General features: G+C 44.3%; 1 protein-coding gene across 1 annotated transcript in view; it reads right to left on the reverse strand.

Moving 5' to 3' along the window:
- The window catches only part of slco5a1 (solute carrier organic anion transporter family member 5A1), a gene marked incomplete at both ends in the record, with an annotated part of 35,434 nt that extends 18,629 nt beyond the window's left edge, over positions 1-16,805 (reverse strand). The window contains one exon of the mRNA XM_080489052.1: positions 15,851-16,805. Within this exon, the coding sequence (XP_080345178.1) occupies positions 15,851-16,805 (955 nt within the window). The remainder of the gene's footprint in view (positions 1-15,850) is intronic.
- Between the last annotated feature and the right edge of the window lie 230 nt (positions 16,806-17,035).

Raw genomic sequence — 17,035 nt, forward strand, 5'->3', positions numbered from 1 at the left:
ATAATAAAACCTGCATTTGCTGGTATATTTGGAGGCCACCAACAAATTCATTCCAAACATTTTACACAAGCAGGTGTCCGTCCCTCTTTTCTCCTTCCATCAGATATCATATTTCATCTTCTTGATTCCTTTCACAGAGCCGCTTGTCATATCCTGTTGGATGGAGAGTCAGTTCAGAGTCCCAGTCAAAAAGTTTACACAAAGCAACAGAATATTACCAACCGGAGGCAATAAACAATCCATTCTAGATGGCAAGGACGCGAAAAGGTCTCATCCTGCCATCTGCATCACGAGATTAAAACTGTTTTGCAGAACACAAAGTCCTGAAGTTATGCTTTGGACACAAGGAGCAAAAATATTGCATGGACTATGAAATTTAAAAGCTGACTACGACACCAAAAAAAAGCCTTGACCACTGACTTTAAAGATGAGGCTGAGCAGTGTTGGTACACATCATTTCATAGATTGCGGGGGTTGCAGATTCAAATCTGCTGATTATCCTTCAGCACAGCCTCACATCTGAAATGTTGTACGGCTCGACAAATCCAAATCAGACAGTCTTATCTTGGTTTAGGATGCAAGCTTAGTGGCAAGTAATGTACAAAAATCTAACAGCAGAAATGAAATCCAGCGATATGACATAACACTCGAGGAGTTTCAAAGCACTTTAACATGATTTTGTCGCTATTCACCTCAATCTTGCCTCTGCACACACACACACATCAATGGTGACTGTCGTCATGCAAGGTGCTCACACCCCATCAGGAGTTCAATGTCTTTCCCAAGGACACTTGTACACATCTCCACACAAGGTGAAATGGGTAATTGGAAGCAACACGCTCTCCCTGTAATACAAGATTATTGAGCCAGCAAATGGCTGAAATCCTGCAAAGAGGGATAAAGGTTCAACACTTGTCAAAATGGTTATCCAGGAATGAAATATGGAGACAAGTTTACACGGTGCAAAACAAACCGCTACTTTCGTTAAATCGAACAGGATTTAGGACCAAATGTCACTAAAGAAGAAGTAAAAACTGATTAATGGTTTCTCCTTCGACAGACTGGCTCCAGTCAGACACCAGTTGTCAGACTATGGTTAAGCACAAAGTATGGTTCTTTGGTTGTCCTCCAAACTCCATCCTCCACTTCCTCGAGCACGCCAGACAGGACAGCCATATTTTAGTCCTTCCACTCCATCCATCATGTTAACGGCGTTCTGCTTGATTGGAGGACAAAGAGGGTCATAAACTGCGCCTTGCCCGTTGCTCTATCCTGCCCACTTGGCACACAGCCGGGACGTTTTGGGATCAGCAGGTTGGGATGAAGGGATTGGAGGGCCGTATCCGGTCTGAAGGGCGGCCCGGGCAGAGCCACTGGATTGAGGAATATGCTGGCACAGCAGCGGCGCTCCATCTCTCGCAAACACACACACACACGCTGTGTGGTGGCAGACGTCAGTAGACCGCAGGCGGTGCATGCCAATGAAGAACGCATGGCGCCCAGAGGCTCACTTTACTCAATTACGCAACAGACCTTCACCAGCAGCACGTGAAGGACAATACATTATAGACTTCATATGGCTTACTGCACGTGTGGAGGTAATGGATGAGGAACTATCCATTGCAGTTATTGGCTTTTCACTCTTCTGTTATACAAAGTCAGCAGCTAAATCATCTCCGTGGCCAATCAGTCTGACTCCCAATATGTTGTAATGGCTGTTCCGTGCATGCTTGAAAAGCTGCACGGATTGGAGTCGAGTCAGTTTGCATAAAAAACAGAATCAAATATCAGAAACAAGATATTAATGAGGTTTGGTAAAATGTGAGTCCTTGAGGGGGGGAAATAGACATCCTTTAACTAAAAATAGCTCAACTAGAAGCAGAAATGTATCAATTAAAACTAAACATCAACGTCAAACAAGGTCAACTCTTAAACCAGCATCTTAAATACATGAATTGTTTCTTATATGCACGTGGCTGATTAGGTGTGAGGATATTAAGGTTAGAAGTGAAGGAGGGATGAGGATAGAGAGTTTTATCGTGGATCATTGACCTCACATTAGTGTTTCAGCCTCAGTCTGTGATGGATGGACAGTGAGACGTCGGGCAGGAGAAGATTTGCTCTAAAGAGCAATAAAACCAGACTAGAATAATAATAAAATAACAGGCAAGAAAGAACAGATGAAGCAGGAAGAAATGGACTAATATCAGAGAATAAGGAGTGAATATAAAGAAATAAGGCAGCAGAGGAGCTGGGCTGCAGTCTGTGGTGACTGATCCTGCTGTGTAACAGAGTGATAAAGCTTGCTCAGCAACATCCCTCTTATGTCTAACCTTCAGGGACCGGCACTGCTCTGTTGTCTCCACTCTTCCTCCTCCACACAGTAAGAGCTCGGCATGTCCTGACTCCTTGTATTCATGAGCATCACCGACTCATTCAGAGATTGTTGAAGAAGAACGAACAAACTAATTAGTGGGATGACCCCCACGGTCGACATTTTGAGTCATATCCTCAAATGTTTATGATTTTCGCTGTCCTTCATAATTACTCAGACACATAGTGGCTTCCACAGCAGCCTTGACTGTGAATGGAATTGCAGACATAACAATAAAATGGCTTCTGCGTGGCCGTGCGCCCTCCCTCCCCAACCTCTGTGCTGACCTTCTGTTCTCCTCACCCCTCACCCGTGAGACCGAGCCAGAGCAGCAGAGAGGAGCGGGGAACACGGAGCAATGGAAACCTGATGAGAAAGCACATTGCACCTAATGAAGCAGCTCCCCGGTGGCCAAACTAATTACCACAGATTAATGATTTGATTTAATTATGTGAACAAAATAAAGGACAGGACTTGCCTTGTCAAAAGATGGTGAGGTTGAAAGGCTCAGGCTACAAATCATCAGTGTCAAAGTTTTGTTCCATCTATAATGCGCCGAAATCTAAACTGACCACAAAGCGTCCATGAAAGAGCATCAGTGTTTATTTTGAATGTAATTCTCCTCTCTTGCCGTCTTGAAATATTGGCTGAGGAGGTATGAGCATCGCTCATTGATCCTTCTCTGCTCCTTGGCAAGAGACTTTGTTTCAAATAAATTATGGAGCACTCCACCTGGCTGTTCGCCTGAAAAGCTCAGTCAGCCTCTAAACAAGCCTGGGAATGGGATGGCGGGGCCCCAACACAACCGATGACCTTGGATTTGTATTCAACACAATATGTGGGAGCCGTCGAATCTCTAAAAGATACAATCACATTGTCTTCACTGCATTACTCAGAGGCTGTGTCATGTTGATTTATGTAGCATTATGCATCACCAAGTCACTCTTCCCTGGGATGATAATCGATTTTCACACCAGCTTTCTTCTGGACAAAAAATTAATCTGAATGATCCATTCTGCTTTATAGAATAACATTCACTTTTTTCTGACACGTCAGCACAGGCCCCTAACTTCTGATTTGTTGCACTGGAGAGTGCTGTTCGATGTCTGAAGCTCGTTGGAATGTGTTGCTGCAGGTGACAGATATAACAGATGATCCATGCAACTGCAGCTGTTAGAATACAGAGTGACAGAGAAGGACCGGGCTCTATGTCCCTGTGCAATGAGGGGGTGTCAGTTCAGTCATGTGACCTTTCCACCGAGAGACAAGAGGGAAAAAAAAGACAATGAAATGGGGGAATGACGGCATTGTCATGACAACTTGCTGACAAAGCAGTGTCTTCTTACAAGTCCTAACCTTACAGTTTCACCCAAAGGGCATGCACCGGTGGACTGTGGCCTCACACACACACACACACACACACACACACACACACACACACACACACACACACACACACACACACACACACACACACACACACACACACACACACACACAAAAGGCAGCGGGACAAACTGCATCAATATGCTAAAGTTATCACAAAACATTTGAAAAGGCATGTTTTGCCAAATCTCTAAGCCATGTATTCATCACGTCCTTCATGGAATTACATGTTCAGACTCCTACTGTATAATGAAGTGCAAATTGTTACCGACAGCCTTAGGGAATGTTGTGTGTGTGTGTGTGTGTGTGTGTGTGTGTGTGTGTGTGTGTGTGTGTGTGTGTGTGTGCGTGTGTTGAGAACCCAAGATGCAATAGGCTGCATTGGCAATGCAAAAAATGAGGGGGAAAATTTTTTTTGAAACTAAACACCATGCAAACCGGACTGTATATTATGATTTGTATTCGGTCGGATTATAAAAACATCACCCTAGAAAACTTTATTTGTTCACATTAGAGCCGTGGTTTTTAAACCCTGTTTACATAACATGAATGAAAATGAATCGTTTTTACGTTTCTGTTCAAGAAAAACGTTTTGAAAATGATGCCTGTTTACCTAGAAAAAGCAGAAACACTGAAAACAATTTTCAAGTTTTTATGTACGGCCACTAGTGGGTGCTGTTTGTTTTTGTAATAACAGCACACACAAATGCACAGAGAACAATACGCTATAAGCATTGGCAATAGTAAGTATACAGTAATATCGTATGGACAGACTACTACCAAGTACGAGGGACATAACGACAGTGAGTCATGACACTGTCATCGTTATAGTCGATCTACTTGCGCATGTGCAGAAGAATTATTTACTACAACAAAATACTATTAAAACTGTTTTGTAATGTCCCTTTAGGAAGACCAGCATTCAATTAAATCTAATAGATATCGGTAGTGCACACAGAGAAATCGATCACTGTTTCAACAAATTCATCCAGAGAAGCAGAAAGCTTGAAGTTTCCTTCTCAACTGGACAATTTAGGAGAATCGGAAGGAGCCAGCAAACAATCTGCATGCTGTGAGTAAAGTGGAGTGACACTATTATGCACACACAACAAACAAAGCAAAAACGCTTTTATTTGTTGCCATTTGTTGGACTGGTAAATACTGTTTGTATGATGATAATGTGCAGAATTAGCTTTACGTTGATGTACCAGCTGCTTCGGACTCGTCTGTTAGTGCACCTAAACAAAGCACAGCCTGACTGACCGTGTTGGACTGTATGCTGCACTTTAACCACTGCTCCTGCGATATATTAATGGAGCAGATGTCTTTTGTAAAATAACCACAATGATTTAAAAGCTGAGAACGTAGTCCCCCAGTGCAGATGTTACGCGTTCATATTCATGTAATATTTATTAATACCAGCAGTCTAAGTGCCCTATATTAGAGCCACTGCGCACGAAGAGCAGTGGACACTAAAAGGCCAACATAAATACATATTTCAGATTGAGCTGTGTTATGCGGAGCCAGCGTGATGGAGACTGATGTGAAGATTAAGTTGGAGACTTTGATCCTGCAGCATAGTCAGCACGGTTACGTACAGACCAGGGCAAAGTGTTCAGGCAGTCAGGAAGGCTTTCGCAGAAAAGAGCAAATCAACTGCAACATCAAAGTCCTTCTGAGGAGAAAAAACAGCACTCGGGCCACCCATCAGGCCTTTGTACCATTTTACCTCCAGGCATTCCTGCATAAGCCCCTTAAGCAAAGACATGACAAGTCACAAGGGGCACTAAGAACTTCATCAGCATTTGAGGTCCGGGTCTTTCAATCTTCCACGTCGCTGACGTTTGCTTCTGCAGACAGAGCTGATGACCTTTTGTCTCATCCACATGCACGTCATGTGGTGCAAGGTTGACAAGGCCGAGGTGAGAAAACATGTGAGGTCAAGTAAAAACCCATAAATCCACCTTCATTAACCTTCCCAAGATTAGGGAGGGAGATTTTACGGCTATTGTATTGTCCGAAAATGCAAGAGTGAGTGAGTCTTCTAAAGTGAGCAAGTTTTCATTTGCTAGTTCTTCAATATGACAGTTTCTGCCAGTACAGAGAACCTCATGTTACAAATTTGAAAAGTATTGAAATCTTAGGGCAAGGGTATCAAACAAAAGGCCCGTGGGCCAAAACTGGCCTGCAAAACGTTTTTATTTGGCCCAACAAACCACCGAGCAAATGGTAAAAACTAATTTCTTAAGAATAGCGAACACAACACAACGCTGAGACCCGAGCTGAGATATCGGTGATGCTGCCATGAAAGCTCGCGACCAGGTTGCTATCAAACTAGTCTCTATAACGATATAATAATGCAATGCCCTGCTTTCTGGCGTTCTTTTTAATTCTTGCACATATAATAAAAAACAAAACAGGACTTACAGGAATCAGAAATATCCATGCCAAGTCCAGTCAGCAGCAACAAAATTAAAAGAATTGAATGGTCCACTAAAGTGACAAGATAAAAAAAAATAACCTGTCACATAGAGGGCTTCGTTTTGCTTGAAACCTCTGCAGAATTGTCCAAATCTTTTTATTGGTACACGAAAAAATTCAAACAGTGCAGGGTGATTCATTTTTCATGTATACCACTGTACTTTTCACAGGGGTTCCCCGAGCTCACTTTGCTAAATCAAATATTTAGAAATCTAGAGAAAGACATTTTTTCCCACTCTATTTTTAACTGTTTTAAGAGTGCACAATACAAGGTACAGCAGTCTACCAGACATTAAGGTGAGAGCGAGATGTGAGAATACACATCATATGGATGCTCGTGAAGGATATGAACCGTTAGAACCAGCATTTTAGCAAACCTACAAAGAAAAGTGTGCTTCACCTGAGTTTGTGTCAGTGGGGTCACAGACCCTAACTGTGACACCCAGTGACCATTTTCTGCTGATTCAGTGCCGGTGCGAGGCTTTGAGGACCTGCACTGACAGCAAAAGACCACCAATCTGCTGCTGCTGATCTACCGGAATCCACTTAAGGAGCGGCGGGCTGAACAAGTGCGGCTGAATGCAAAGAACAGCAAAATCTTACAATCAACTGGGACTGTAGTGGTGGAAGGAGAACCCAGCCAGTGATGCATATCAGGGCAGACCTCGGCTGCTCACTCTTCCGTGCTGCAATGAAGCATGTGACGGAGGCTCTAAATACATCACTGTCGAGCAAATCCTGTGGACATTTTAAGTTTTTAAATCTGACTTTAAAAGAGGCCTATTGTGCTTTGTGTTGGCATTAAATGAACTGTGGCCAGCGAGTCAAATACTTGGGAAAAAACCATGTTTAAGCTGATTTTTGTAGGGAGAACTTTCAGGCTTCAGATTGTTGTCAAAGTTTCAGGCCCAGTTTACATGACAACGCTAAAGTGAAAACGGAAAACTTTCGTTGCGTTCGGGTAACAGTTTACCCGACATGCCGTCTCCGTGTGAACGTTAAACCCAACTTTTTTTTAAATGCTGCTATTGCGGCTGTAGTAAATAGTTGTTTGTGCGAGTAGATGGACAATAACAACAACGTTTGCTTCGAGTGTCATGACTTCCAGTCCGTATTCTCCTGGGACTTGGTAGTTTTATTGTTGAGAGTCACCTGAAATAGCAATCCAACTTCATCGTCTGTCCATACGAATGTCCATGTACTCGGCATTGTTAATGTTTGTGTGTAGCTTCATTACAAGCTCAAAGATCACCCACAAGTGACCAAACATGAAAACTACACCATTTCCAACATTTCTGCCATTGCCCTGAAATGTACAATTTTCATTTTTTCATGTTTTTATTGTGTTTTTTACATTTTCCCTTCAGGAATTAATAAAGTGCAATCTAATCTAATCTAATCATTTAAAAAATGTTGCTGAAACTTTTCTAAAACAAAAATGGAAGCTATGGAAGCTGATCAATGTGTATTAACAGGTGTTTTTGTGCATTTCTCTTATTTGATTCCACTTCAATTCACTGCACTGTTGTTGCATTCGCTTGCAAGTTCCCTATTTCATTACGAAGCCTGTCAACTGACTTGTTGGATGTGTTTACGAGACTGCCATTTTCAAGTATATCTGCCCTCCAACCCCAAAGAAAAGGCAAATTAACATGAAAAATGATGTGGCAAGGAGCACTTTACACACATTTTCATGTGTTATTTATTCAACGTCTACCTACGATTGCTTACACGAGTGAGCAATGACTCACTTTTGTTTTTCACTGTGGCATGGCAGCATCTGCAGGGATATTTTTGCGAACGCTGGCACGGCCCAAAATCTATTTCACTCTTTCTTCCTCACAATCTGCCCTTGTGACAGGCCAACCAAACCAACACAGTTCTGTTTAAATGGCTTAGCACTGGAATCTCATTCAAAGGCACAGCCTAAGAGAAATGTGTTAATTCCCTTATGCCGCCTGCCTTTCACATTGCTTCACTTTCCAATATCTCTGAGAAGTGTTTCACACACTGCCACATTTAGTAAATCCTTTTACTTAATTGTCTAATCTTTCATCTTTCTGGGGTTTATTGACAAATCGGCTTTCCTCCAAGTTTTTTTCCCCAACAACGTTTGAAGGAACACTTTACTTTATCCTCCCTGAGATTATTGATTAGAATTTTCAGCTTCAATCATTTTCATGTAATGTATTGCAAATATACAGAACATGGCGCTCAGGCAGAAAATTTGCAGAGGGAGTTTGTTGTTGATCGTTTTTTTGGCCAAGCTGTTAAATCAACAAATTACTATTCTGATGGATTATTCTTTCTATTTATGAAATTTATGGTCCAATTTCACAGTTTACAAAGGTCTTTCCAGGTGAAAATCATTGGCATACCATACCCTCACAGCTGTTCTGAACGATATAAATAATTTTAAATGCAATCTTCTGATCACTCTGCAATTTATCCACGCAATTTAAGTTATACAAAAGCTCCTTTCACTTTCCCTTTCCAAACAACACACAGTGAAATGAAGTGTTCCCAAGTCTAACAGCAAATACAACAAGTCTGTTATCACCCTGTTTGTGCATCGATAATGCTCCAGCATTTGGGTGGCAGAAAATCTTTTAGCTGATGAGTGTCAATGAATGAGGCATCTGGGCTTGGGGATGGGGCGCATATTATACTCTGTGAGCTGTGCGTGTGAATCCATTATGGCAGTGAGTGCTAAGCTTACGTTTTAGTTTGCCACAAGCTTGCACCTGCAGCTTTTCAGCCTCTCTCAGTTCCGGACATGGCAACGCAATCTTGTCCGTGGCAGTGAAGCTGTGGCCCGCCCATCAGACGCCATCTTTAACCAGCACGCCTTCTACTACGGCTGCTGCAGCTACTCCACCAAAAGAAAATCTGGCGCGTCTGCACACAGAAATGCACAAATGTTACTGCATGCATGCAGCAACATCAAGTGTATAGTCTAAAATGCAAAACTCCTTCAAAACACTCACTGCCAACAACCTAAAAACCCCCAAACCTCAGCCACACTCAAGTGCAGGTGCACACATTGTTGCACATCCCAATCCCCCCCAGTGAACGCTCTATGCGGGCTCCCGCCAGCTGCCATCTCCCCACTGACACCATGACCTACTGACTCCAGGCAGAGGCCTCGGAAAATGAACAGAAACAAGGGCAAAAACATTTATGGGAAAAAAAGAATGACATTCATGCAGCAGATACAAATATACTGTAATTACATATACAGTGCCCGTATGCAGCGGTGGAGTACTGTGTTTGTACAGCATCGCACCCCACCACCTCCGATCTCCCACAATGAGCCGACAAACCTTGTCAAAACACTGTCTCGTCCATGAGCCGTATCATAGTTAGATGTTAGACTATTAGCCGGCGTTACGTAATGGAAGAACAGATTAATGCTACACTGAGTGGCTCTGCAAAGCTGCTGTGAGACACAGATGAATGTGCACAGCAGAATTTGTCCTTTTTCTGTACACCTGTCAGGATGCATTTTTGGTCTTAATGCATCTTTCTTTAGCCCTCCTGTATGTGTGAGTTTGTGTGATACGTTGCGATTGTGTGGTGTGTGTGTGTGTGTGTGTGTGTGTGTGTGTGTGTGTGTGTGTGTGTGTGTGTGTGTGTGTGTGTGTGTGTGTGTGTGTGTGTGTGTGCTCAACAGAGATCCTTCTTCAGGCTTAGGTCAGAAAATGTTTAGCGCCATCCATTTGTCTCCCGAGTCGGCTCGAGTTTCTCGAGAGAGCTCGGTACAGACGAAGCTGAGAGAAACAGAGAAGGGGAAGATGTGAAGGTCAGAAGGTGAAAATACCTATTTCAGGAAAAAAGCTTGAAGAAAGGAGTACATTCAGTGTATAATGTCCTTTAACTTTCTGAGAAGTAAGGCTCTAGGAAGGAACATGTGGTATGAGTCTGGAGGAGGATTTCCAGACAGTTCCCATGTATCTGTGGACAATGGTACTATTTTCTTTTTTTCTTCTATACATGTTCTTGCACTTATGTAAATCCCATTAACACTTCTCCCTTCAGCAACCCTGCCTCACTCACACTCCATGTAAGCCGCACAGGGGTCAAGGAGAACAATGGCCTGTTCACTGCTCAGAGGGCATAACACTGGAATGGAATAACTATGTTCTCATCTTTGAGGCAAAACAAAACTCTTTACATCCCAAAGGCTGCATAGAGCGAGAGAGTGGACTGAGCTGATCAGATAAGACTCAACAGAGGGAGAGGGGGTAATATAATTCAGCTTGACGCGGACGTACAGCTTGTCTCTGCTCAGTATATCTCTGTGATCCCGAGAGAGTTGACGCACATCAGGCAGTGCCGAAACCCGGAGAAGTCTGTTTGAGAGTAAGAACAGCACGTGATGGGAGCAGTACCCTCTGTACTGATAGCATCCGACACAGGACATACTGAACCCCTGGCAACAGATAAACATCTGGTAATTACTGACAACAATTCATTTCCTAGCTGGACATAGCAGGCAAAGGAAGGCCGTGTTTCTTCTCACATCGCCGATTAGTTTAATCAGGGAGAAAGAGCATGACGGCAGGATTTCAATTGTTTACGATCAAGCAGAGAGAAAAAAGGCAAAAGGCGATTGGTATGAAGAAGTGACGGGGTGCCTTGTGAGATATGAAACACTTGAAGAAACAGATCTGACAGCTGAGAGGAGATGTTAACAATGGAACGATTCACTGAAGATGCAAACTGGGGGGGAAAGAACATGACACTCTGAACATGTGCAGATGTTTCATGAAGACGTCTTATCAAGTCGATACGAATCAGAATCCTCTGAAAATGAGCCACTGTAATTAGTGCAAATTAGATACTGTTTGGAAAACCATGCAATGCCCTCAAGACATTCAGGCATTTGAGGGCTGGCAGAGGAGGTGTGTCTCCACAGCAGCTTGCAGTCGCTGCACTGTCACAGTCACAGACGAAGCACTCAGTCATAAATTAATCAGTCTAAAAAAAAAAAAAAAAAAAATCATGTTGTGCTTTCTAAGTCAATTTCTCGTGTGTAAATGTCCCTGAATGCGAAACAAGTAGCAGCCCTCCAACAGTGATTCAACACCGTGACAATTACAACACTTCAAAGGGGATTGTGAGAGACTTTTTAATTTTAGTGTGAGCCAACAAGGGGCATGGATCAATGAGGATATCATGGAACAACAGACTGAACAGAACAAAGAAACCACAACCATTTCTTTCCTGCATAACTGAAAACAAAAGGGTTTTCTTAGCATTCCTGCTGTCACGAGACCTCTTGCGGCATTTCCCCAGGAACCTTCCCGCACTGTCAAAACAACACGCCCGCAACACTGAAAAATAGCCACTAGCCACCAGCCAGTGAGGCTGAGCAGTAACTACACCACAGCTGTAGTGACCGAGACCCCCGCCTCTAGGAAAGAAAAAAAACAAACAAAAAAAAAAACTCCCACTCTCGTCTGAGATTTTGCTCCCCGACTACATCATTCCTCTTCCTTGAGGAGAAGATTTCGAAGCACAGACAGTCAGAGGTGCAGGATCAGCCACAGAGAGGTCAGAGGTTCACATGGGAGTCAGTACTGGTGGTATTCAGAGCGGGCAGCAGTTAAAATAGGCCGCCTGCTGCTGAGTAACCCTGAGGGCCGCAATGGACAACAACAGGACTGTGAGTGGACTGAAAAGGGGGGCACGGATATTTAAACCCTCCATTAGAACAAGACAGCGATAAAAACAGGATCGACCTTCTTTCTATATGCGTGCCAGCTTCTGAAAGGGCCATACGTGTACCCTAAGCCACTTCTGAAATGCGATCCACCAGCTTGGAGGTGCAGAGAGCAGCATGGAGAGAGCAAGTCCTCAGGGGACTCGTGTGTTTACCCCCGTGTGTGCACAATCTGCATTTGCTTTGGCTGCTGCTGAGCACAACAGGATACACAATCTAATGAAATGGACTGCGTGAGGACAGAAAGGGACGTGACTGATAATCCTGATTCACAAAAACATGGCAACATTCGATTGTAATATTTCTCTTTTTTTTTTTTTCTGTCAGCGACTGCACCACACACAGACTTTATGGCTGAGGGCAACTGTTCCTTCTAAATTTGTCAGCAGAAAAAAAAAAAAAAAAAACACCACAAGCCAAGCCTAGTGAGTATGTCAGAGTGCAAACAAGACTGTTCAGGCCATGTCCCTCTCGAAGTTTAAGTTCCTCTCTTCATAAACTGACCTCCACCTCCTAAGTCTCCACAGTCTACATCAGTCATCCTGAGTGCCTAATAAAACATTAATAACACAAATACACCATAAACACACACTTAGCATGTCAGTTTAACAGTCTTATGCACTAGAAACTAGTTAATTCAGAGGGACTGTCCAGCAAGAGAAATCACTTGTCCTTCTGTGCGTACAGACGCTAGCGCTATGCCTTCAAAGAGACAACAGTCTGGACAGTGAAAGGTTATGAAAGAACAATGGTGCAACAACAAACAAACAAAACACATTTTTACAGCACTGTGGTGCAGTGGTTTGCACTCTTTGCTCAGTGGCTCGAATCAATGTTTCTGTAGGACGTTTGCATGTTTCCCTTGTGCATGCAAGATGTTTGTTGGGTTTGCTCCCACACTCCAAAGATAAACATTTAAGCCTCATTGATGCAAACAGAGCCTCAATTGCTGGCGAGCGTGAAAGTGTGTGGCTGTGTGTCTCTGCTTGCCCTGTGATGGATCAGCAATCTGTTGAGCAGCGATGCAATAAGACCTGACGTCTCAAGTCATCCCACATCAGTATACAACTTCAGAGTATCATCGGCTTTTAAATCACAAAGGATATCAGCGGACACAATCTCCACCCCCCCCTCTCATAACCGGAGGTCAGAGCAGCCGTCCAAAGGTTAGGAAGGATCAACGGCTCAACGGCAAGCAACAGCATCGTTTATCATTTAGATGGCTGTGTTGCCAAGCTACATGGAGATGGTGAGGGATTGTTAGCAACATCGATAACCTGCAGCAGCAACAAAACAAGAACAAAAGGTGCTTCAAAGGCAGTTGCTTCCAGTTTATCCTCCACTATGAAATGTCCTTCGGCTGTAGAACAGGGACCTCGTCTAATGCAACGAGCCACCTTCACACGAAATGAAGTGGCTCCTCAGAGAAGGGCATAGACAAACGATCGCCATAGTAACAGCAGGAATGCTAAGTTGTAAATCTGTAAGAGCACAAGAAAAAGGACCCCCCCCCCCCCCCAAAAAAAAAGCAAGTGGAAATGTGCACAAGGTGACTATTTTCAAGACTTTGACTGCATTCTACAATCACCTACTAAAATCTAACGAGCCAAAGAAACTGTACACTGGTTTCACTTTTTTTTTTTTTTTCTTCCTGAAGTGCAGAAGGGTAAGCTCCAACGCCGTATGTGTTACATTACCATAGCAATGTGAGGCCTGAGCTGGGAAATGGGGTGACGGGTCAGAAGCTATGCACCACTGGGTATATGAATAAATACACAAAGATAACACCCTGACAAAAAGGGAAAAAACGTACTTTCCCTATCTCGCTCTCTCTCTCTCGCTAAGGACACGTGAGGAACCCCTCAATGTAAACCGCACTGTCCTACAAAAGACAGCCACTCCTCCCCTCTGAGCCAGTGCAAATTGAGATGGGGTTTAAAAAAAAAAAAAAGCAAGGCAGAGGGCGAGCTTGAGGGAAACCTCCTCCAGATATGGGTAGCCTACATTTTGACTAAATTCATTTGAGGAAATTTGGAAATGGGTTTGAGGATTTGTGGGTGAGAATACACAACACTGGGTGGTACAATTTGTCTCTTTGCCCGACAACACTCCGGCTAACATAAAAAAGCAAGATATTATATGAAAAGCCGGCTTTGACTGGACTGAAAGATAAAAATGTGGCTGAAAGGACACGGATGACATAACTGAAGCAAGTTACCATGGTTATCTATGTATCTCAAATACAAATCAAGGACATTTTTGCCTACTTATCTGCTCCCTCTGACATATCTGAACATGTCTCAGTTTCCCCCAAAACAATGCTGTGTAGAAATAAAACAGATTACCCATTTGTGAGTGAACTGAAAATAGGCATCAAGGTCATCGGAGCAAGGGATGGAAATCTGCACAAAGGAATATTTTGACTGTGGTGTGACTCGGGGAGCTTTTCGAGGCCCGATTTGTTTGCCAAGGCGAGGGCAGAGCAAGGCGCTGTAGGAGCATGTTTTCCCCTTGTTTTTGTGGACGGTTCAATAACTGTGCTGCATTGGCTCCCTGTGACGCAGGGGTCTGATCAATACCGGGTCTCAAGGGCAGCGGAGCAGCAAGCGAGAGGGCTCAGAAGCATGCATATGCTCCATGGGACGTGTAATGTTGTGATGAGAGGCCAGTGTCACGCCAGGCCAATGCCGTGCAGTGATTTCTGAATTTGCTTGTTTTTCCTGCACGCAAAATACAAAGATTTGAGTAACAGCTCTCATGTAAGTGAACCTATGCACACAATAATCCTCAGGAAGTGCAGATTGTTTTGAGTAAATCGAAACTGCCTGTCATGTCAACGTGGAATTAATGAACATAATTGAAATGAGTTGCAGAGCTTCATAAAGGTCAGTAGGACAGTGACCATCTGTGAGAGATATTACACCAGAGTGCGGGGTCCCCCATGTCCCAATAATCCAACCACAGAGCACAGCCGGACAGAGGGATTACTCCTGCAATTACTATCTATTTCAGCTATGTACAGTGTGTGGTATGCATGTGCAGCAAATCAGTCCCAGAAAACCCATTAGGACAGTCAAGGCTATGCGTGGCACGTCAATCAAAAAAGGTCACATCAAAGCAAGAACTCAAGAATATGGACAAACATTCTAACAAAGTTCGTCTTTTTCTCGCTAAACACAATAGCATGTTTCTTTATTGCTGGCACATTTCCGTGTGAGGACACAGCAGTATTATTCACACAGTACCGGCCCATTAATCATGAGCAACCTAGTTCTGCTTCTCGCTACACACTCGTCTCTCATGTGCCTCTGGCCCAAGGTTGACTTTGCAGTCTCTGTACTTACCTCAGTATGGTGCAGAGGTTGCATGCCGGGGAGATTAAATCAAAAGGACATGGGGCTGGGGGATGAACACTTCGGGTACATGCTCGTGCATGCATGCTCTTTCCCTCTTGGTAGAAATCGGCAGGATTCAGCCAGTCAAAAGCTTATTTTTTTGTGATTTTCTTTTTTTTTTTTAAGGATCAAAATCCAAACAGGCAATTCTTTTCTAATGGAAATTAAATCAGCTGGAATAATTGACACTAACTGTGTTAGAAACTGCTGACTGTGTAACCCAGGAGCTCTGCATTCTCCAGTCACATAGCAGAACTGCATAGTTAGTCTAGTTAAACGGCATTCGGACATTTAAAGCTTTTTGACCAAATCAAGCAAATCTGAACTTTGTGAAGCCACCTGATTGTTCCTATGTTCAAACCGTTTCGTCACTTTATGCAAACGTCAAGCAAAAGCAGGGGAAATAAAAGTACTAAATGGTGGAACTGAAAATTTATCTGACTTCAGCATTACAAAAGACATTAATCTGCTCCATCCAAGATGGCTTACCTAAATACAGAGAAGCGTTCTCTTTCTTCACATTGTCGTCCAGGTAGGTCGGCCCCAGGGTGTAGATTGGCGTTGACCCCATGCCCACCAGTATCTGGGCACATATGAATAGTGCCACGTACAAGTTGTGCTCATTGCCCTCCTGGTCGCGGGGGCAGGACGCCACGTCGAGAAGTTCACGCCCGCTGTTGTTGCCGCTCTGACAGAGGCCTTCGTGGCCAGCTGAGGAGTTCATCTCCTGGATCTGGTATGGTGGCGAGATGAAGTGGGGCAAGGAGAACAATGCTGCCCCTACGGCTATAATGACACCGCCGACAGCCAGCCAGCGTGGCCTCTGGCCTCTGCCGCCAAAGTAGGAGATAAAGACTACCACAAGCAAGCTGCCAATGTCAAAGCAGCTGACCAGCAAGCCGGACTCGGAGCTGCGCAGGCTGTAGCGCTTCTCAATGGTGGTGATGACACTGCTCAGGTAGCCCGAAACCATCAGGGACTGGATGAAGGTCAGGTAGCACATGCAGAACAAAAAGCAGCGCGAGTCACTCAGGATGACCCGTACATACTTCCTCGCTGGGATGTGGATAAGGCGAGTGAGGGAGAAACCCAGCTTCTTGCCCCCTGCGGACCTGTGACCCTCCACAGGCAGAGAGCTGCTGAGCCCCACCATGCTGGAGGCCGAGGGCGAGAAGTCTGTCCTGGAGGAGGGCGACTCTGCCTGGCTGGAGTCCGGCGTTTTGGGCTGGAGCTCGTGTCTCTCCTCCACAGCCACACAAGTGTGGGTCGTGTTGACCAGCTGCGGCTCGGCCGCCTTGCCATCCTGCTGACAGGGCCCGTTCAGGATGGGTAAACTCTTAGACTTGAAGCAGCTCTCTGAGTCCATGTACTGGTCCTGGAGCTCACGGATCTCCAGGGACTCGGACAGGTCGCTCCCGGTTTCTTCATTGTCTGACGGGGTCATGGTGCAACAGAGGTCGCCGCTCGTGGCTGTGCTGACAGGTCAGTCAGTGACTAGTGCAACATGAGGACAGTGTGGAGGAAAGACTGCCCTGCCAGGAGCACTGAGGCAGACTGTACCCCTCCAGTTATGTGCATGTTTTATTCCACATTTTGATTTCGAGGAGTAATGTTCCGTCACCAATAAAACTAATAACTGTCTCTCATCTGATAAGAGAATAACATCACCTTCTA

The sequence above is a fragment of the Lipophrys pholis genome (assembly GCF_963383615.2).
Source record: "Lipophrys pholis genome assembly, chromosome: 20".
Lineage (NCBI taxonomy): Eukaryota > Metazoa > Chordata > Actinopteri > Blenniiformes > Blenniidae > Lipophrys > Lipophrys pholis.